This window comes from Taudactylus pleione, unplaced genomic scaffold, assembly GCF_031769625.1.
Source record: "Taudactylus pleione unplaced genomic scaffold, aTauple2 ptg000085l, whole genome shotgun sequence".
NCBI lineage: Eukaryota > Metazoa > Chordata > Amphibia > Anura > Myobatrachidae > Taudactylus > Taudactylus pleione.
The window spans coordinates 2,990,134-3,011,322 of record NW_028284487.1 but is presented as its reverse complement, the minus strand read 5'-3'; the positions used below and the strand labels follow the sequence as shown (position 1 = coordinate 3,011,322).

General features: G+C 41.8%; 1 protein-coding gene across 1 annotated transcript; it reads right to left on the bottom strand.

The window, feature by feature from the left end:
- Nucleotides 1-221: 221 nt before the first annotated feature.
- EIF1AD (eukaryotic translation initiation factor 1A domain containing) lies at nucleotides 222-21,109 on the bottom strand. Its single transcript, XM_088468311.1, has 6 exons — nucleotides 20,934-21,109; nucleotides 18,828-18,988; nucleotides 10,274-10,382; nucleotides 9,801-9,909; nucleotides 6,872-6,925; nucleotides 222-758 (listed from the first exon to the last, which is right to left on the bottom strand). Exons 2-6 carry the CDS (start codon nucleotides 18,912-18,914, stop codon nucleotides 581-583), a joined length of 537 nt encoding a protein of 178 aa, XP_088324437.1. The 5' UTR covers nucleotides 18,915-18,988; nucleotides 20,934-21,109; the 3' UTR covers nucleotides 222-580.
- Nucleotides 21,110-21,189: the final 80 nt, after the last annotated feature.

Sequence of the window (21,189 nt, the reverse complement as noted above, 5' to 3'; positions counted from 1 at the left end):
GTTCAACAGCTGGAGGGCCACAGTTTGCCCACCCCTGATGTTAGACCCATGCTTTTGAAGTGGAGACATGTTAAGTCTGCAGTGTTTACTTCAGCCCCAAGATAAAATAGACCATGAGACCAGCACGGCCATCTTGGTTCTTGTAACCTGCAGTTACATGTACGCTCATAGGCACACAAGTACGGATTGCTTTACATTATTGTAATTAAATACTGCAGATCTTCCAAAAAATTAATTTTAATTATGCCTCTCTCAAGCTCAAATTCTTTGTTGTTATATTAATCATCAGAAACCTTAGTCTCCAGATGTAGTTCAAATGCATCACCTGCGCTCAAAAGAACGTCCAAGTGTCAAGTTCTTCAACAGTTTGGGAATGCATAAAGAATAAGTCCAAGACCTCAGGATAGAAAACGCATGATCAAATCCGGTCTCAGAGCAAGTCAATGAAAGGTCTGCTGGGACCACAGAAGATATTCCACCCTAGATATTGGTTCAGCACAAAACAAAAAACAGCTCAGTCTTGTCCTGTTTTAGGCATCAATATGTCAGATGTTGATCTCTAGAAAATGTTCCTCCATACTTATTCTAACACATCACTCTCTCCTTCCTCTTCCTCACTGTCCGATTCCTCTTCACTGTCCTCACAGTAGACACGGTTGGTGTTGACAAATAGGTCGCTATCATCTTCTGTGTCTGTATCATCATTATCTGCTCGAGACTTCTCACCAGTAGAACTTTGTGCATCTGCCCCTTTGATGCTGTATAAATAAAATAAGACGAATTCAAAATCACGGATACAATTGAAACTCCTCTGCCCACTACCACTAGAACTTTGTCATGAACAATATCTATTTTGGTCAGCTAATAGTAACAAATTAGCAATGTACAATACTTCTACATTACTTCTTTTTGCAAGTCAGCAGTTACAGAATACAGTACATACTCTGCTTATTATTACATGGAGATAATGGCCACTGTGAAAAAAAAAAAAAAGATGTAGCTATGCAAATCCAGAAAAGATAGCTTAATAAACGTCTCAGTAGTAAATAGCACTATTAATGTTTGGGCTATTGTCACTGTATGCCGGGATCTGATTAATTGGGCTGCACTAAAAGCAAATTGTAACTCACGTCATACTAAAATAAAGCTAATAGACCCATTATCGGAAACAAAATAAAAATAAAATAAAGTAATGGATTCCGATCGTATAAATTTAGGTGATAGATATTATTTGGGAAGGAGCACAACATTTGTGTGACCAGATACTAATGGGCCTCAACTGAAAGAAGACATTTTAAAAAGTTAGTGCACAGTCATCCACAGATTACATTATTGTATAGAGAAATTTTATCACACTAGCAATTTATTTCAAAAGGGGAAGGGGGGGGGCTGCATTTGTTAGACAATGTATACGTGAATAAAATAATAAAGGCATGAAAAGAATACAGTAGTATAACATTTCCTTTTACAATGTAGTCAATGTAAAATATTCCTATTTGACAAATTAAAGTGTATATACCAAACATGTACATCACATGGTACGAAAAGGAATGTTATGGAAGCATTTTGTTGTGTAATCTGGCATAAACTGAAGAACTGCTGCTGTAGGGGAGCAGTTATAGTCTCAGTAATGTGTGGTAGTGACGCTGTGTGGGAGCAGTTATAGTATCAGTAATATGTAGTAGTGACGCTGTGTGGGAGCAGTTATAGTCTCAGTAATATGTAGTAGTGACGCTGTATGGGAGCAGTTATAGTCTCAGTAATGTGTGGTAGTGACGCTGTGTGGGAGCAGTTATAGTCTCAGTAATGTGTGGTAGTGACGCTGTGTGGGAGCAGTTATAGTATCAGTAATATGTAGTAGTGACGCTGTGTGGGAGCAGTTATAGTCTCAGTAATATGTAGTAGTGACGCTGTATAGGAGCAGTTATAGTCTCAGTAATGTGTGGTAGTGACGCTGTGTGGGAGCAGTTATAGTCTCAGTAATGTGTGGTAGTGACGCTGTGTGGGAGCAGTTATAGTCTCAGTAATGTGTGGTAGTGACGCTGTGTGGGAGCAGTTATAGTATCAGTAATATGTAGTAGTGACGCTGTGTGGGAGCAGTTATAGTCTCAGTAATATGTAGTAGTGACGCTGTATAGGAGCAGTTATAGTCTCAGTAATGTGTGGTAGTGACGCTGTGTGGGAGCAGTTATAGTATCAGTAATATGTAGTAGTGACGCTGTGTGGGAGCAGTTATAGTCTCAGTAATGTGTGGTAGTGACGCTGTGTGGGAGCAGTTATAGTCTCAGTAATGTGTGGTAGTGACGCTGTGTGGGAGCAGTTATAGTATCAGTAATATGTAGTAGTGACGCTGTGTGGGAGCAGTTATAGTCTCAGTAATATGTAGTAGTGACGCTGTATAGGAGCAGTTATAGTCTCAGTAATGTGTGGTAGTGACGCTGTGTGGGAGCAGTTATAGTCTCAGTAATGTGTGGTAGTGACGCTGTGTGGGAGCAGTTATAGTATCAGTAATATGTAGTAGTGACGCTGTGTGGGAGCAGTTATAGTCTCAGTAATATGTAGTAGTGACGCTGTATAGGAGCAGTTATAGTCTCAGTAATGTGTGGTAGTGACGCTGTGTGGGAGCAGTTATAGTCTCAGTAATGTGTGGTAGTGACGCTGTGTGGGAGCAGTTATAGTATCAGTAATATGTAGTAGTGACGCTGTGTGGGAGCAGTTATAGTCTCAGTAATATGTAGTAGTGACGCTGTATAGGAGCAGTTATAGTCTCAGTAATGTGTGGTAGTGACGCTGTGTGGGAGCAGTTATAGTCTCAGTAATGTGTGGTAGTGACGCTGTGTGGGAGCAGTTATAGTCTCAGTAATGTGTGGTAGTGACGCTTTATAGGAGCAGTTATAGTCTCAGTAATGTGTGATAGTGACGCTGTATAGGAGCAGTTATAGTCTCAGTAATGTGTGGTAGTGACGCTTTATAGGAGCAGTTATAGTCTCAGTAATGTGTGATAGTGACGCTGTATAGGAGCAGTTGTAGTCTCAGTAATGTGTGGTAGTGACGCTTTATAGGAGCAGTTATAGTCTCAGTAATGTGTGGTAGTGACGCTGTGTGGGAGCAGTTATAGTCTCAGTAATGTGTGGTAGTGACGCTGTATAGGAGCAGTTATAGTCTCAGTAATGTGTGGTAGTGACGCTGTGTGGGAGCAGTTATAGTCTCAGTAATATGTAGTAGTGACACTTTATAGGAGCAGTTATAGTCTCAGTAATGTGTGATAGTGACGCTGTATAGGAGCAGTTATAGTCTCAGTAATGTGTGGTAGTGACGCTGTGGGAGCAGTTATAGTCTCAGTAATGTGTGGTAGTGACGCTGTGTAGGAGCAGTTATAGTCTCAGTAATGTGTGGTAGTGACGCTGTGTAGGAGCAGTTATAGTCTCAGTAATGTGTGGTAGTGACGCTGTGTAGGAGCAGTTATAGTCTCAGTAATGTGTGGTAGTGACGCTGTGTGGGAGCAGTTATAGTCTCAGTAATGTGTGGTAGTGACGCTGTATAGGAGCAGTTATAGTCTCAGTAATGTGTGGTAGTGACGCTGTGTGGGAGCAGTTATAGTCTCAGTAATATGTAGTAGTGACACTTTATAGGAGCAGTTATAGTCTCAGTAATGTGTGATAGTGACGCTGTATAGGAGCAGTTATAGTCTCAGTAATGTGTGGTAGTGACGCTGTGGGAGCAGTTATAGTCTCAGTAATGTGTGATAGTGACGCTGTGGGAGCAGTTATTAGTCTCAGTAATGTGTGGTAGTGACGCTGTGGGAGCAGTTATAGTCTCAGTAATGTGTGGTAGTGACACTGTGGGAGCAGTTATAGTCTCAGTAATGTGTGATAGTGACGCTGTATAGGAGCAGTTATAGTCTCAGTAATGTGTGGTAGTGACGCTGTAGGGGAGCAGTTGTAGTCTCAGCAATGTGTGGTAGTGACGCTGTAGGGGAGCAGTTGTCTCAGTAATGTGTGGTAGTGACGCTGTAGGGGAGCAGTTATAGTCTCAGTAATGTGTGGTAGTGACGCTTTATAGGAGCAGTTGTAGTATCAGTAATATGTAGTAGTGACGCTATATAGGAGCAGTTATAGTCTCAGTAATATGTAGTAGTGACGCTTTATAGGAGCAGTTATAGTCTCAGTAATGTGTGATAGTGACACTGTGTGGGAGCAGTTATAGTCTCAGTAATGTGTGATAGTGACGCTGTATAGGAGCAGTTATAGTCTCAGTAATGTGTGATAGTGACGCTGTATAGGAGCAGTTATAGTCTCAGTAATGTGTGGTAGTGACGCTTTATAGGAGCAGTTATAGTCTCAGTAATGTGTGATAGTGACGCTGTGTAGGAGCAGTTGTAGTCTCAGTAATGTGTGGTAGTGACGCTGTGTAGGAGCAGTTATAGTCTCAGTAATGTGTGGTAGTGACGCTGTGTGGGAGCAGTTATAGTCTCAGTAATGTGTGGTAGTGACGCTGTATAGGAGCAGTTATAGTCTCAGTAATGTGTGGTAGTGACGCTGTGTGGGAGCAGTTATAGTCTCAGTAATGTGTGGTAGTGACGCTGTGTGGGAGCAGTTATAGTCTCAGTAATGTGTGGTAGTGACGCTGTATGGGAGCAGTTACAGTATCAGTAATGTGTGGTAGTGACGCTGTGTGGGAGCAGTTATAGTCTCAGTAATATGTAGTAGTGACGCTTTATAGGAGCAGTTATAGTCTCAGTAATGTGTGATAGTGACGCTGTATAGGAGCAGTTACAGTCTCAGTAATGTGTGGTAGTGACGCTGTGTGGGAGCAGTTATAGTCTCAGTAATATGTAGTAGTGACGCTTTATAGGAGCAGTTATAGTCTCAGTAATGTGTGATAGTGACGCTGTATAGGAGCAGTTATAGTCTCAGTAATGTGTGGTAGTGACGCTGTATAGGAGCAGTTATAGTCTCAGTAATGTGTGATAGGGACGCTGTGTAGGAGCAGTTATAGTCTCAGTAATGTGTGGTAGTGACGCTGTGTGGGAGCAGTTATAGTCTCAGTAATGTGTGATAGTGACGCTGTGTAGGAGCAGTTGTAGTCTCAGTAATGTGTGGTAGTGACGCTGTGTGGGAGCAGTTATAGTCTCAGTAATGTGTGGTAGTGACGCTGTATAGGAGCAGTTATAGTCTCAGTAATGTGTGGTAGTGACGCTGTGTGGGAGCAGTTATAGTCTCAGTAATGTGTGGTAGTGACGCTGTGTGGGAGCAGTTATAGTCTCAGTAATGTGTGGTAGTGACGCTGTATGGGAGCAGTTACAGTATCAGTAATGTGTGGTAGTGACGCTGTGTGGGAGCAGTTATAGTCTCAGTAATATGTAGTAGTGACGCTTTATAGGAGCAGTTATAGTCTCAGTAATGTGTGATAGTGACGCTGTATAGGAGCAGTTACAGTCTCAGTAATGTGTGGTAGTGACGCTGTGTGGGAGCAGTTATAGTCTCAGTAATGTGTGATAGTGACGCTGTATAGGAGCAGTTATAGTCTCAGTAATGTGTGGTAGTGACGCTTTATAGGAGCAGTTATAGTCTCAGTAATGTGTGATAGGGACGCTGTGTAGGAGCAGTTATAGTCTCAGTAATGTGTGGTAGTGACGCTGTGTGGGAGCAGTTATAGTCTCAGTAATGTGTGATAGTGACGCTGTGTAGGAGCAGTTGTAGTCTCAGTAATGTGTGGTAGTGACGCTGTGTAGGAGCAGTTATAGTCTCAGTAATGTGTGGTAGTGACGCTGTGTGGGAGCAGTTATAGTCTCAGTAATGTGTGGTAGTGACGCTGTGTGGGAGCAGTTATAGTCTCAGTAATATGTAGTAGTGACGCTTTATAGGAGCAGTTATAGTCTCAGTAATGTGTGGTAGTGACGCTGTGGGAGCAGTTATAGTCTCAGTAATGTGTGATAGTGACGCTGTATGGGAGCAGTTATAGTATCAGTAATGTGTGGTAGTGACGCTGTGGGAGCAGTTATAGTCTCAGTAATGTGTGATAGTGACGCTGTATAGGAGCAGTTATAGTCTCAGTAATGTGTGGTAGTGACGCTTTATAGGAGCAGTTGTAGTCTCAGTAATATGTAGTAGTGACGCTATATAGGAGCAGTTATAGTCTCAGTAATATGTAGTAGTGACGCTGTATAGGAGCAGTTATAGTCTCAGTAATGTGTGGTAGTGACGCTGTGGGAGCAGTTATAGTCTCAGTAATATGTAGTAGTGACGCTGTATAGGAGCAGTTATAGTCTCAGTAATGTGTGATAGTGACGCTGTGTGGGAGCAGTTATAGTATCAGTAATGTGTGATAGTGACGCTGTGTGGGAGCAGTTATAGTCTCAGTAATGTGTGATAGTGACGCTGTATGGGAGCAGTTATAGTATCAGTAATGTGTGGTAGTGACGCTGTGGGAGCAGTTATAGTATCAGTAATGTGTGGTAGTGACGCTGTGGGAGCAGTTATAGTCTCAGTAATGTGTGATAGTGACGCTGTATGGGAGCAGTTATAGTATCAGTAATGTGTGGTAGTGACGCTGTATAGGAGCAGTTATAGTCTCAGTAATATGTGGTAGTGACACTGTGTGGGAGCAGTTGTAGTCTCAGTAATGTGTAGTAGTGACGCACATTTGCCTGCGCTCCTTTATGGGAGGGGTGGAGAATGTACATAGTGCTGACGTTCTGCCTGCTTCTCAGGCCCAATGCGCCCATTGCCGCTAATGGAATTTCCCCATACGACTTCACATTTCGTATGCACAAAGTTGAGCTGGATATCCCGAGAAACTAATCCCAGAAATCCAACTGGGATTAGTAGGAAGACTAATGACATGAAAGTATATAAACTACAGAACATACCTCCCTTTTTCCTTGGCAAGATTTTCTTCATCTGCTTTATTGAACCCTATTGGCCTGAAAATGATAAAGCTACATATAACATTAATCCATACATATTATTGTCATCAGAGCAACCAAGCATATACATCTTGTGGGACTGTATCCTTTGCATTAGTGTAGTGATATGCTGTGTGACATGTCACTTATCATCCAGTTATCTCAGAGAAATGCCTAGGAGTAGCATGGATAACAGGAAAGGACCACATCTTTATTGTACACTACATGAGAGACTGAGTTCATTACATTGCTTTCTTTATACTTATATTACTATTACATTATATATAATGCCTTATTCTGCAAGACTGCTCATCTGGTGCCCTCTAGATGTTACAGTGAGTATAGATAGGTCATAGAGCCCAGACATATATGCAAGCTGTCTAGCTGCACATCCTATGTATTTATATAGCGCACACATTACGCAGTTTTTTGCAGAGTTTAGTCATCAGATCCCAAATGGCACCACCACACAGTGTGGATAGTAGGTTCTGTTTGAGAGCAAACAGCCAGATGGTCAAACAAGCAAAGCACATTGAATAACAATAAAGATTAATCGTGGGTTTGGTTGACATATTTCTGGAACAACTTGCAATTCGAAACTGGGCTGTTCGCGATCCAATCAAAACCTACTATAGTTTCCTATTATCTTTATTACCCAATATCCATTCATGAAAGTTTTCATATTTTTGGATTTTTTTTTTTACTTACAATAGGTCTCCCCATTATAACTGTACTACAGCTTGCTAGTCATGAATTATATGCAATTAGTCAGTCTACTTTAGTAAGTGGAGTTTATCTGCAAAATAGCAGTTGGACATATGAAGAACAGCAGAGCCATAACTATACTTTTTGGTGCTCTGTGGCCCCCCCCATCAACTAGAATCCCATATCCTCCTTCTGTGATGTACCCCTGCAAAAATGTGTGTTTTAACTTTAAATCACCTGAGACAGTTTATTTCAGCATGCTTATGGACAAAGGGCCATAAAACCTAATTAGCAATGACACAGCAGAAGCATGGCTATGTGACAGCCCAAGTAGGCATTCCACGTAGAACTCTGAAACTTTGTACAATGCTTGGGAGTCAATCTGACATTGGAAATTGTTCTATCTTGTGTCTCCCTGCAAACAGTTCCATGTAAGTGTGAGTTCTGTTAATTTCTTTCTTTGGTTTCTAAGAATTTTTTGCCCATGACTATCTTTACATGTCATTCTTATTAATTGTTTTTGTATATACTTTAAGCATTGTGAGCGGTCACTCTCATATTAAACTTAATTTAATAAGATTGTCTCTGATTCTTATCAGATCCATTTCGCCTGTGGATTTGGCAAATCCATGTTACATATTTGGAGTGTATTGCTCCTGAACTAACTTATTTTATAGAATTTTATTTATTATATTTGAATACATGCATTAAACTTGTGTTTGAAAAATCAGGCCGTACATTTTTCTAGTTAGCTTTTTTGCACTTTAGCGCAGTTTGTTTTCATCTTTTATTCAATACATTGTAGGACTTCAAAACCTAAATTCAAGTCACCTATTTGGTGTACATTACTACAGTACATCACCTACTTTTTATCCTTTTTACATTTATTTTTGGATATTTGTGTATACAAATAGGCGAACCTCACCTTTATGCACATATTTCTTGGTTATGTGAAAATACAAGGCCACGCATAAATATTTATAGTGCAGAAATTACAAAATGATAATCTAATAACCTCTCAATTAAACATATACAGCATGTTCCTAAACACTATTATAAAAACCCTTTTAAATAGGCCTATAATATTATTGTTTAAAGAAATCTGAAGAAAACCTGCTAGTTATGCCTTATATTGCTAAGCGTAATATTTTGATTGTGTCCTCATTACAACGTCCTTCTTTGAAAATATATAATATTCTTCCTTAAAATGAAAAAAAACAGTAGTGCAAATCTGGAAAAAATAAAAATAAATAGAATAATACTATCCAGAATATTGGATAAAATGAAAATAGGTTGATATAATCTTACCTTATAATGGGGATAGCCAGGTAACTGGATAATAGTTTTGGTATTGATTCCACTTCATAACCCCTTATCTGGCACGGTCTCATGGGATGTGATCGCAATCAGCCGAGCTTTAGCCAACACGGTCACATCCCACGTTACTGTGCTGTCAATGTCTGTCCCCTGGCTGTAAGAGGGATTTCCTCCTGTCGCTCCGGCCCCCTGGCAGTGATATAGCAGTCTGACCGCCGACATCACTGCACAAATTGCGCCCCCGGGGGTTAGTTACAAAGTGAGTACATATGGACACTGGTGGGGGAAGGGGCACGGTGGGGGTCCGATCGTCCACAACTCAGGATCTATTACTACTAGGGGTGTTGGGAAGTTACTTCTTATGTTGCATTTATCAGAAAGTCCTCAGGTAAGACTGATTCACCGACTAAAAAATAGAAAACCGTATAGTGCAATATTGCTGTAAGAATCTTTGTATAATTAGCAATGAGGCGCTCACCTAGCAGTAACTCTGACATGACAAGTAATTAATTCTCCTTCCGCATTACATTACCAAAGAGAAATCAAGCTCAGCACCACAAGGACTTCTAAGCAAAACAAATATAATTCAAATATAGCACTATATTATCTTCTATTATTCATACTATGAATTTAATCTGACTGAGGCCTTTCTTATGCAACAAAACATGTGACTCAAGAAGAGGACTCAGCATGAACCGAATGAGCTTGAACCTAACTGCGCCATTACAAGGTGCACCATTTTATTTCTCCTTCTGGTTTCGTGCTGCAGGAATCCCCTTTTTCCCCGGATGTCAGGGATCCTGACCATTCTCTCTTGGCTGCACAATAGAATAAAAGCATGTGGGATCTAAACTCAAAATAAGACTCTTACCAGAGACCCTCTTTCTGCAGAAGACGTTGGTGATCTTTATATATGATAAAAGATATCTCTGCTTTCACCTTCTCTCCTTCAGCAATGGGATCAACAATAAGAAAATCTCCTATTTGGAGGTAAAATTAATGAGATGTTAATCATCGTGAGCAGGAGAAATAAACCAAAGAAACAAAAGTAGCAACATTAAGCCACACACATCTCTATCCATATAGTCAAACGTCTCCAGCAGCTGAGAAGAAAGGAAAATGACGTGACCTTGGCCGCAATTAGCAAAAGAGAAACAATTGGAAACGAAACAACACATGGCTTACTTTTGGCTCTTCAATCTAATTTACGACATGATTACACAAACATTTAAAATTATTCATTTGATACTGCAAAACATGAATAAAGCGCAAATTATTAATTCCTGCATGCATTGCACATGGTCCCAAACACCTAGATATCCGGCATTAGTTGAGTTACATTACCTCTTTTGATCCAAATGTTCTTCCTGAATTTTGTGGGCATGCTGGCTAGAAATCTCTCCCCCTCTGCAGTCTCAATCTCATGAAGATTATTTCCAGGGCTTCCTAAAACCTAATATAGGAGAACATAGCAAGTTAGGCATTCGCAACGACAGAGTGAAGTAGCCCAGGGGTATATGTAACTTTAAGTGTAGTAAATAGTATTTAAAGTAGGGATGTGCAGGCTCGGTTCTACTCGGTTCCGTTCGGGTTTTTTTACCGAATCTTATTGGGTATCAGCTGTCACGAGTTTTGGATAGCCAATAAGATTCGGTAAAAAAAAACGAACGGAACAGAGTAGAACCGAGCCTGCACATCCCTAATTTAAAGTGATATAGTGTGAATATAATGGGCTTGTTTTGCCGCTGCGCTGAGAATACGCAAAGGCTCGTTTCAGCCTTCCCCTTGTGTACTAGGGTTTGCGCTAGAATGTGCCAGCCCTGACTCGCCCACATTCAGTGCCCGTGCAGGTTGCAGCTGGACAATCCACCACTGGCGAACCATGGACACTTGCAGCAGTCCTATGGCAGGTGCAGTGTCTCAGGCTGAACATGGACTCTGTGGCTGTGGCACTGCGTATGACAGCGCAGTAACTGTCACACCTATGACACTCCAATAACACGCCCAGGAGACAAGATTATTTTTATTTTTTTGCGTTGTCTTCAGGACACCTCCCAGTCACCACCCATGACCTCGTCAGCTCTGATACCAGTAGTCCCGTAAGCTACAGCGCATTTTGTCATCCACTCAGGGTAATGTATGAACAGCAAATAATCCCTCACCTACGTAAACATCAGCCTAGCATGCATTAAATCTGCACCTCGAAGTCAGGCCCAATGTGTCCAATGGGGGAGATTCAATTGTTTTGGGCACCGGTAGCTCCTGTCTAAGCTGACCGGGCGCTATTCAATTGTTTTGGGCTCCTAGCCCTGAGGCTGCACTAATCGGATTTCTGCTGGCACCCTCCTTAGGTGCGAGCAGAAATCAGTCTAAAGTAGGGCTTTGGCGCTGGGTGCAAGTGTCCTGCACGTAACATGGGAAAAGCCGTTTTACACTACCAATCCCGTGCATTTGGCTAGAAGAATTAAGTAATTGTGACCAGCGCAGGGCTGGCCACACAATCAAATACTGTAGCTCCCTTCACTTTAGACAGGAGCTAAGGGTGCCCAAAACAATTAAATTACCCCCACTATGTACTTTATAGACTGCTACTCATGTCTGACACCGAGGAAGAATTGCAGTTATAAATGCACCTTGGCAGAGCCGGCCCTAAAGCAATTTGATGCCCTAGGCAAGATTATTGTCAGTGCCCCCTGTCTGATAATCCCACCACCAAATTTAGTGTTTATACACAGACTCCAAAAACAACATTGGTTTATGGCTTATTTTTTATTGTTAAAAGAAACAATGTGCCAAACGCACAAATATACCACTATCCTTTGTTACGGCCCGTGGCACAGAGGAGAACGGCATAAACCGAGTCAGTCAGACTCATACTAAAAATACAGTGATTACTGTGCCTGGTATTGAATAATATTTGATGACCAATATATGGAAAATATATGAAGCTGTTTGCTCTCTATTAATAAACAGGAGGATTGAATAAATTATACTATTACAGTTTTATTATTAAAAGAAAAACATGAACATTAAAAACACAGTATATAAAACAATTACTACACACATGGAGAAGCACCTAACAATTACATATGAATAAATGTCTCAACCCTAGCAGCTTCAAAATGGATATAAAATATCTATTTTCTATTTCTCAACTTGGATTCCAAGCTACATAAAATAGTTACTTTGTTCCTATGCAGAGTTCCACAGGTATGATGTGAGGTAGCCATTTAATAAAACAAAAAAGTAAAATTGCTGGTCAGTACACAATCCGCACTTTATAGTACAGGCATGCCGGTTATTTCATTTACAGCCGTTAATTGCAATTTGTGAACACTGGCATCCCAGTGTTACGCAGTTACTGTCCAATATGAACTCCTGATATCAAAATTACCTCAATCTTTGTAAGCTGGTATCCTTGTTATATCCAAAGGGGTGAGCAATGAACGGATCGCTGGAATGGTGTGGCCACGCTAAGGTCCGTTTTCTACTGGTGCTCCTTTCCCAATAGCTTGCAGCGGCTGTCAGAGGTCTCTTTCCTGGCTGCTCAGCACATAGGTCTGGATATCTCACAGCATATACCGCAGCAGTGGCAGGAACAAAGGATGCCTGGAGAGTGCATCACTCTCCATGCATCCTTGGTTCCTGCCACTGCCTCGGAGGGCTCGTACGGCTGGACCGGAACAACCACCAGTTATGGGTAACACCTCCTCCACGTATGGAGAGGTATTTTCCCCCCTCTAATGCACGGTAAATCCCAGCGCCATAAAAAAAGAAAGGCGCCGATCCAAGATGGCGGCCGCGGCTCCCATGACCGCACCCTCAGCTGCTTCTCCACAGCACCAACTTTCTCCTGAGACCTCCTCTGCTCCTTCTTCACCCTCTGGAGCCCCTCCTGAAGATATCAAACCAGGATTCCTGGTTTCCTATGCAAACATTGTAAAAGCTATAAAGGGGACTACGGCTCCCATGATGCAAGAGCAGGTAGACTTTTAAGCAGACTTTAAAGGAGGCGAAGTTCTAACATTATTCAGCTCACACAGAGGGTTACGGTTACTGAGAACAGGCTGGGCAAGACTTTTCATGAGGTTTCTAATTTAAAGCAACAGTATGATATGCTTTATAAACAACATATGCAGGTTTTGAACAAAATGGATGACCTTTGGAACCGGCCACGAAGTAATAACTTACGAATTGTGGGCCTCCCAGAATCCGTGAAGGGAGAAGCACTGATCTGTTTTGTCACCATTTCATTACCAGAATTGTTAAAAGGTACAAGACTCCTGCGATGATGATATAGTGGAAAGAGCGCATCGGATTGGTCCCTCCTGCTCTAATGTTGATGCTCGCCGCAGAGTCACCATTTTTCGTTGTCTTCATTTCCTTCACAGTGAGGCTATTTGGCAGGCGTCCAGACGTAATCGTTCCATTATTTGGGATGGACAGAAACGGTTTATTTTCCAGGATTACTCTGCAGAGGTGACCAGAGCCAGATGTGCTTTCACTGTGGTGTGTGCGGGACTGGTTAAAGATAATAGTCGTTTTGCCTTACGGTTTCCTGCCCGTCTTCGCATATTCAATCGGATTCTTTTATGGACTTTCCTACACCGGAAGATGCTGACGCGTATCTCCGAGAAGAGGCCCTGGCCAAGTTAATCCCTGTTTCTCCTTCTCATATGGACTCTCGGGACTGATTGCCGTAAAGCATATGTTGCGTCTCATCCTGAGTTCCTTGGGGGCATAATGCTCCCTTCCCTTGGGAGGTGGTATTGTATATTTTAATACTGTGCTATAGTATTATGTATACTGTTTTATTTGCATTGTTTTTTTAATTGCAAGTATTTCTGTCACACCAATGGTGGTGGTGTAGGTTCGGTTACTTTAAATATCCTACCCACCTCACTCCTTTACATTTCATATGCCATATAACCGGTTATATTGTTTTGTTGTGCGAGATGGTCATTGTATGCTGCGGTTATCTGGAGCCAGTCTCTCCATTGTGTTTTGGGTGTGATGTTACACCGGCTGTGCACTCACCTAATTTTCTGTATCTATGTATGCCTGGAAGGTTACTTTATTATTTTCATTCTGCATATATTTTTTTTTTATCATTGTGTTTTGTTTTTTCTTTATTTAATGCTAGATTGCACTGGGATATCTTTCTACAACTGGTTTGGAGTATGCTTAACCGGTCTATATTCAATGGCTTTATGCCTAGTAGTGCTTGTTTGAGCTGGTTATAGGTTTACTCTAGGTTTTGGAAAAAATTATGTGTTTTCAAATATTTTATTAGTTCTACAATGACATGGCTCCGTTAAAAACTTGCTCATGGAATGTGGGTGGGATGAATTCCCCTGTAAAAAGAAAACATTTTTACCTACAGATGTAAACTTGGGGTAGATGTGTTGATGCTGCAGGAAACTCATTTGTTGCAAGCAAAAGTTTTAAAGCTAAATATTATGGGTTACTCTCGATTGTCTTATACAAACTACTAGTCTAAGAAGCGTGGGGTGGTCACGTTAGTCAGAAAACAATTAGCACCCCAATTACATGCATCTCTGGTTGACCCACTTGGAAGATACGTTATTTCTGAAATCACTATTTTGGGTGATAGATTCACATTCTGCAATTTATGTGCACTTAACGTGTACTCCAGATGTTTGATATTGGCCAAGCTTAGCCCTTTTATAGAGTCATCTTTAATTGTGGGAGGCGACTTTAATATTTTAGCTTCTGCCTTTATGGACAGACAATGCCCCCCTCCTATTGGTATACCCCAACTGAACACTGAGCTCCAATTGGTAGATGTTTGGAGAACTTTCCACCCGATTGATAGAGAGTTTACCTGCTTGTCTGCAGCTCATGCTACTTTTTCTCGCATTGACTACATTTTGATGACAGAGAGATTGCAATCTAGGATTGATGAGTCTAACATTGAGTAGATCAAACCATGCCCCGATTTGGATTTCCCTTGTCCCGGTGACTAATAGTGGTTCTTACAGGCCCTGTAGATTCCCATCTTATTTGATGAACTCTATTAAATGTAGAAATATACTGGAGGGAAAGTGGCGTTTGTCCATGACAATGCAGTACATGTGACCTCTCCCTCGTTATTCTGGCAGATGGCTAAATCTGTCCTTAGGGGAGAAATCATTGTGTATGTCGCCAAACATAAGAAAGACTGTGCTCAACTATATGTACAAGCTCAAACAGATATCACAACTTCCTTCCAAGATTTTAAATCCCACCCTTCCTCTTGTACTCGTGAGAGGTATCACAAAGCCAAAGTTCACTTTGAAGGTGTATTGGATAAGCTTGTTTCTCGTAACACTTTTCGTAAACAAGGTCAATTTGTCCAATTTATTACGGAGTCATACTGCTCCCTCTTCCATTTCAGCTCTTCACTCCCCTGATGGTTGTAAGGTCCATAAGGGTCAGGACATTGTCAATTTATTAAGGACATTTTATGCTGACATACTCTCCCCCCTTTATAGATATAGGTCAGAAGAAGACTTTTTGGGATTCAATTGCCTTACCCATGCTGTCCTCGGAAAATGCTGGCTCTTTGACGACACCTATGTAGCCGGAGGAGGTTGCTAATGCTGTTAAAAAATTTAAACCTTTGAAAGCTCTGGGGCCCAGATGGATTTTCTGGGGAATTTTTCATAATTCTTAGTAAAACTGTCTGCCCCCCATTAACATCTTACTTTAATTCTATTTGATCTGATTATATTGTCCCTCAATACTTTAATTCTACTGTGATTACCAAAACCGGATTGTGACCCAGAATTAACAGCCTCATATCGTCCTATTTCTTAGGATGTGGATTACAAATTATTTATGAAAATTAATTCAGAATTTGCCTTCCATTATAGCACCAGATCAAACTTGTTTTATTTGGGGTAGATATTCCACTGTTAATATAAGAAAGGTGATCTTGGTGATGCAGTAGTCTGCCTTATCTTCTGTCCCTTCTCCACAGGTTATTTCCATGGATGCTGAGAAGGTTTTCGACCTGGTCACCTGGGATCACCTATATACGACCCTGCTCAAATTTGGTTTTCCTCTCTGTTTCATCTCCCTCCTTCAGGAGTTATATTCCTCTCCGTCCACCCAGGTTTCCAGCAATGGCTACTTATCCTCTCCATTTCAGGTTTATCGAGGTACACATCAGGGGTGTCTTATGTCTCCTCTATTGTTTGCAGTGGCGCTAGAACCGCTAGCTGTGCCCCACGCTCATCGGTTGAATATGCAGGCGTTTTTATTGGGCAGTCAGAGCTCAAACTCTCGCTCTTCGCAGACGACATGTTACTTTTTGTCTCCAACAGAGGCCCTGATTCAGAGCCGGACGCTCTGGCAGAGCGCTCGCTCTGAATCAGGGCCGTCCCTCTTACTTTTTGGAGCGGCCTCTTGGCCGCTCGCATAGCTGTGGGTGACCACCCACAGCTATAGAGCGGCCAAAATGATGGTCGCGATGGTCAAGACCATCGGGCTTGCGACGAGACCCTTGTGGTAGGGTCTCGTCTTCCGCAAGCCCTGGAGTGCTTTTGGCTCTATCAGAGCCGCATCCGTCGTGCGCATGCGCACTTGGGCAACATCGACCGGCTGGCGAGCGCTCAGCGCTCACGAGCGGGTCTGAATCAGGCCCAGAGTCAGCTCTATACCTGCGATCACAGCATTATTGTCAACATTTGGAGCCTTTTTGGGTTATAGAATTAATTTACATAAGCCTGAGTTGCTTCCTTTAGGTGGCATCAACAATGAGGATTTGAAAGATTCTGCCTATAGTCATTTCTGTATTACCACATTAAATTTTAAGTATCTTGGCATTAGTATCCCGTAGTGCGGTCTTCACTTTATAGCCTGAACTTCACTCCAGTATTGACGCAGGTGGCTAAGTTGCTGGAGGCTGGGAAATTATTACCCCTGTCTCTTCTGGGTCGTCCAGCCTTAATTAAAAAAGTGTGGCTTTTCCTAAAATTTCCTATCCCATCCAAATGCTTCCTATTTCCCTATCACTCTTGGATATAACATTTTGTACCAAAATGTTTACAGCGCTTCTGTGGAAAGGTAAACGCTCAAGGATAACTGTCCCCAAATTACATTTGCCAAGAGAAAAGCGTGGGTTGGGTTTGCCGAATATTAGTTGGTTTACTAAAGCTGTATTTTTTTTATGTACATTAGTGATTGGCTTTTGACCAGAGAAGTTTATATTTATTTTTCTTCTGAATCAGCTTTATTTGTCCCTTATTTAGCAGCTGCCTTGCTTCATATGCCCAAGAGGCTTAACCCTCTTCATATTTATAGTAATGTTCTTTTTTAAGACACGTATTTGGCATGGAAAGATATGTGTTCTAAACAGTCTAGGCCTTATACAGCTTAAAAATGTATATCTTTTTGGGGTAACCCCCTTTTCCCCCCAGGGCTTGATAATCAATGTTTTCTGCAATGGAGGGATAAAGGTATCTCCAAAATTAAAGATGTGTTTGACCCTGGTGGTGGTGCTCTATCATTTTCTGCATTACGTGATAATTATCAAATCCCAAACAGACAGTTTTTTTATGTATCTGCAAGCTACTCATTATGCTAGATCCGTACTACAACAGTTACCGGAGCCGGCTTCTCCAGATTCTGCTCACTCGCTGTTATTTTCTTGTGTTACATCCATAGAAGACTAAATATCTTTGCTCGGCATTGGTGAAGCTTCTAGGGTATGAAAACTAACTGTGGCAGCGTAGAAAAGTGATATACCCTCCATCGACTCTTCTGAGTCCCTCCTGCATCACTATGATTCTGTGTTGAAATATCTCCGCTGCTCTAGGCTACAGAAGGTTCACATTCAAACTATAAATCGTGTTTACATTTCCCAGGCTTGCTGACGACATATGGTTTTGGAGGAGTCGGGTGATTGCTTGAAATGTAAGAGCCCTAATGCGACTTTTTATCATAATTTTTGGCAATGTCCTAAGATTCAAAAGTTTTGGGGCAGTCATGAACTATATTAATTCAATTTTTCATTGTCATTTCCTAATGGATTCAGCTGTTTTGCTTTGCGCTGACTTTTCTAAATGGCAATTGGGGACACGTGAAAAATCGTTTATACCTTTGCTAACTATTATCACAATAGCCAAAAAAGTTATTTTGTGTAATTGGATGAATTCCGCTCCTCCTTTCCTGCGAACAGTTAAGTCATTGCTACTTAAGACACTTTATTATGATAGGCAAACCCCGTTTCCGGCATTGGAGGTGGGAGTAACCTTTTTATAAGAAATGGGGTCCTTATATCGACTCCTCCACTATATTGAAAGTATTTGAAACAACCTTCTGGCTCCTATGTCGCAATTTGTCTTAGCTAATTTTGTTATTGTTTGATTGACCACTGCTCAACGGATAAAATATTATGTACACGGGTTTATCTGTCTCTGCTTGAAATTCTCTTTTTATCAGTGTACTCTTTTCCCCAGTCCCTCCCCCTTTTTCTTTTTTTTTCCCTTTGATATTTTTAGTTTTTCTTTGATATTGCTGGGTTGTGTATATTGACACTGATATTTCCATCTCTATTTTGTGTATTGTGTTTTAATATATTTTAAATGGAAATGCACTGTTCTGGAATTTTGTTTTGCTGAATCACTGTACAACGCATCTCAAGGTTATTGTATTTCATATTGTTATTATTATTTTTGGAAATAATAAACAGATTTAAAAAAAAAAAAATCTTTTCCCACTTTACATCTGTATTAATACATAAATTAATAAATGCTACTATATATTTAGATCATAAACCAGTATTATAGCTGCAGTTATTTAACCATTATAAATAAATTAGTTTAATAACCAAATATCTATGGGAATAGCAGCATCAGAAAAGTAAAAAAGTAAACATGTAAGCTACACTTACCCTCACAATGCGCTGATTTTCAGTTGGCTGGACATAATCTAAAAGAACTTCTTTCACCACATGCTTTCTTTTGGTTGCTTTCGACATTGTACATTGGAAACAAACTAATTTTCCCTAGAATCTAATAACATTGCAGTCTTTGACACATCCATGTATTTACACTGAAATAAAAAACAGCAAAATGACTTGAGAGATACTTTAATAAATGTATCCCCAAAACTTCCCAATCAGACATGAGACAATTAGGTGAATAGACTTGTACATTGTAAGCCCTCACAGGCAGGACTCTCTTCCACACTATTCACCACTGCACCAGGTCTCCATTGTCCCCACCAGCGACTCAGATTTTGTCTATTTGGCCACTCAGTAGCTAAACACATATTGAGTTTTGTTTTGTATCCAGGGGCTTGATAATGTGATTTGAAGCAAATCATGCTTATGGTGCATTGCACTGTCCCCCATTGTGCTGTTTAGCCCCACACCCTCCCTGATCGGCTCACCACAATCACTTGTCCCACAGCAGGGATGCCATCAATAGTTCAATAAGCTCTCATGAGCAGGGCCTTCTTCCCTCGTGTGCTTCTCCTTCCCTAATGGTGCTTACACACAGTATGATAAAAATGCCCGATATGAACGATAACGTTCATCGTTTTATTGTTCAGACGATTAATTTTGAAGTACCAACCAACTTACCCACGACCAGCGATGCGCATTCCCGCATGGATGATAACTATATCGTCCATCAACCATGCATGCAGGCCAACCTGGACGATATCGTTATCTCTCCATAGGAGTCCGTGATTGTTGGTTTTTTGGTGTGTGGATGAACAATACAGTTTATCCAGCACGCCGGGATTTTTAAAGGGAGATCGTTCAGCGATATTTTTATTGTACGCACCATTACTCATACGATCATCTACTCCAAACTCCCCACAAGGACACCTAACAATTGGTTGCTGTTGCCCATTGAGTGTTATGACTGCTAATGCAGCAATGTTTATAAACCATGTACTTGTCCTGTATTGCTTTGTATTGTAAGTCACAGCTTTCTTGATTTATTCATTTGTTTATGTCAGGGCTCGACAAACCCCAGGGGCCAGGTCACCATGGCGACCAGATTTTGCAGGGAGGGCAGAAGCAGTTCCTTGTCAGCTCCAGCAGCGATTTGTGGGCCTGCCAGCCTGTTGTATAGCGACGGCCATTTCATGCACAGAAGTGCGTGTGCTGAGTGTCCCCTGTCCTGACTCATCTGCCTTTCCATCTCTGTGCGCTGACCCCTACAGTCCATCCCTGCTGTCTCATAACTCCGGCTGCATAGAGCTCCCGTAAGAGAATCTATGCATGGCTGGTAGGGGCTTTCTTGACCCTGGGCTTTTTTACTGCGGAGGGGTAGTTTGCCTAGGGGTAGCCCCATAGTTGTGTTGGGGTTGGTTGCCCGTGGAGGGAGGTCAACTACTCTTAACGTGGCCATGGGGGGGGGGGGGGGGGGGTTGACTGCCCTGGTGGTAGCCACAGAACAGTGTGACTGTGGACTGGTGGTTTGCCTGGGTATAACCAGTTAGTGGTGTGGCTGTCGGGGTTGATTGTCCCAGGGCCAGGTGCTCAGTAATGCTGCCCTGAGGAAAGGGGGTATGCTGGCTCCTACACTTTCATCCCGGCTCCTAAATTTTAGAAACACTTGTCAAGCCCTGGTTTATGTACTTTGAGAGGCACTGCGGAACCCTTGTGGCACCATATAAATAAAGGATAATAATAATCACCAGTCTCTATTAATAGTTTCATGCCATTGATGGAAAGCATCAACGGTGAACTCTTCAATGACCATCCATAAGAAGCACAGCTGCATTGGGAGGGGGTAAGAAGGCAGAATGACACTATGATACGTTTGTATGAAAAGACCGGTAATTACTGAACCCTTATAGGGTTGGACGTTAGATAACAATAGAGCGGACTTCTCAGACATAAAGCAGCCGCAGAAAAGCCCTGTATAAGGTATAATGAGCGCGCCTAGAACTAAATAAACTAGCACTAACTATGTTATTACACAGACATACTCCGGAGCTGATGACAGTGACTGATTATCCAGCATGGCCCCCTCTACCTTACCTGCTGACACTTCCTGGTTATAGAACGGACACACAGCACACACATGGACACTGGCAGATGACGTCATCGTACATCTACGATGGGGATTTATCTCTTCCCGCACACACAGACCTGGTGGCGGCGCTATAGTATGACGTCAATTTCCTGCAGCGCCAGAGAGCGGTGTGTGCGGCACTGAGGGGCGTCTTCCGGTGACGTCAGCTGTGGACTACAAACATGGCGGCCGCACCTTTTATCATACATAGGGTGGGCTTCC

What these genes read in the sequence shown, in the direction of transcription:
- EIF1AD (XM_088468311.1), bottom strand. Translation starts at nt 18,914, where the DNA reads ATGTCGAAAGCAACCAAAAGAAAGCATGTGGTGAAAGAAGTTCTTTTA. An exon ending in AAAATCAGCGCATTGTGAGG is followed by an intron (nt 10,383 to 18,827) that starts GTAAGTGTAGCT and finishes CTCCTATATTAG; the next exon opens with GTTTTAGGAAGCCCTGGAAA. An exon ending in CTGCAGAAAGAGGGTCTCTG is followed by an intron (nt 6,926 to 9,800) that starts GTAAGAGTCTTA and finishes TATCATTTTCAG; the next exon opens with GCCAATAGGGTTCAATAAAG.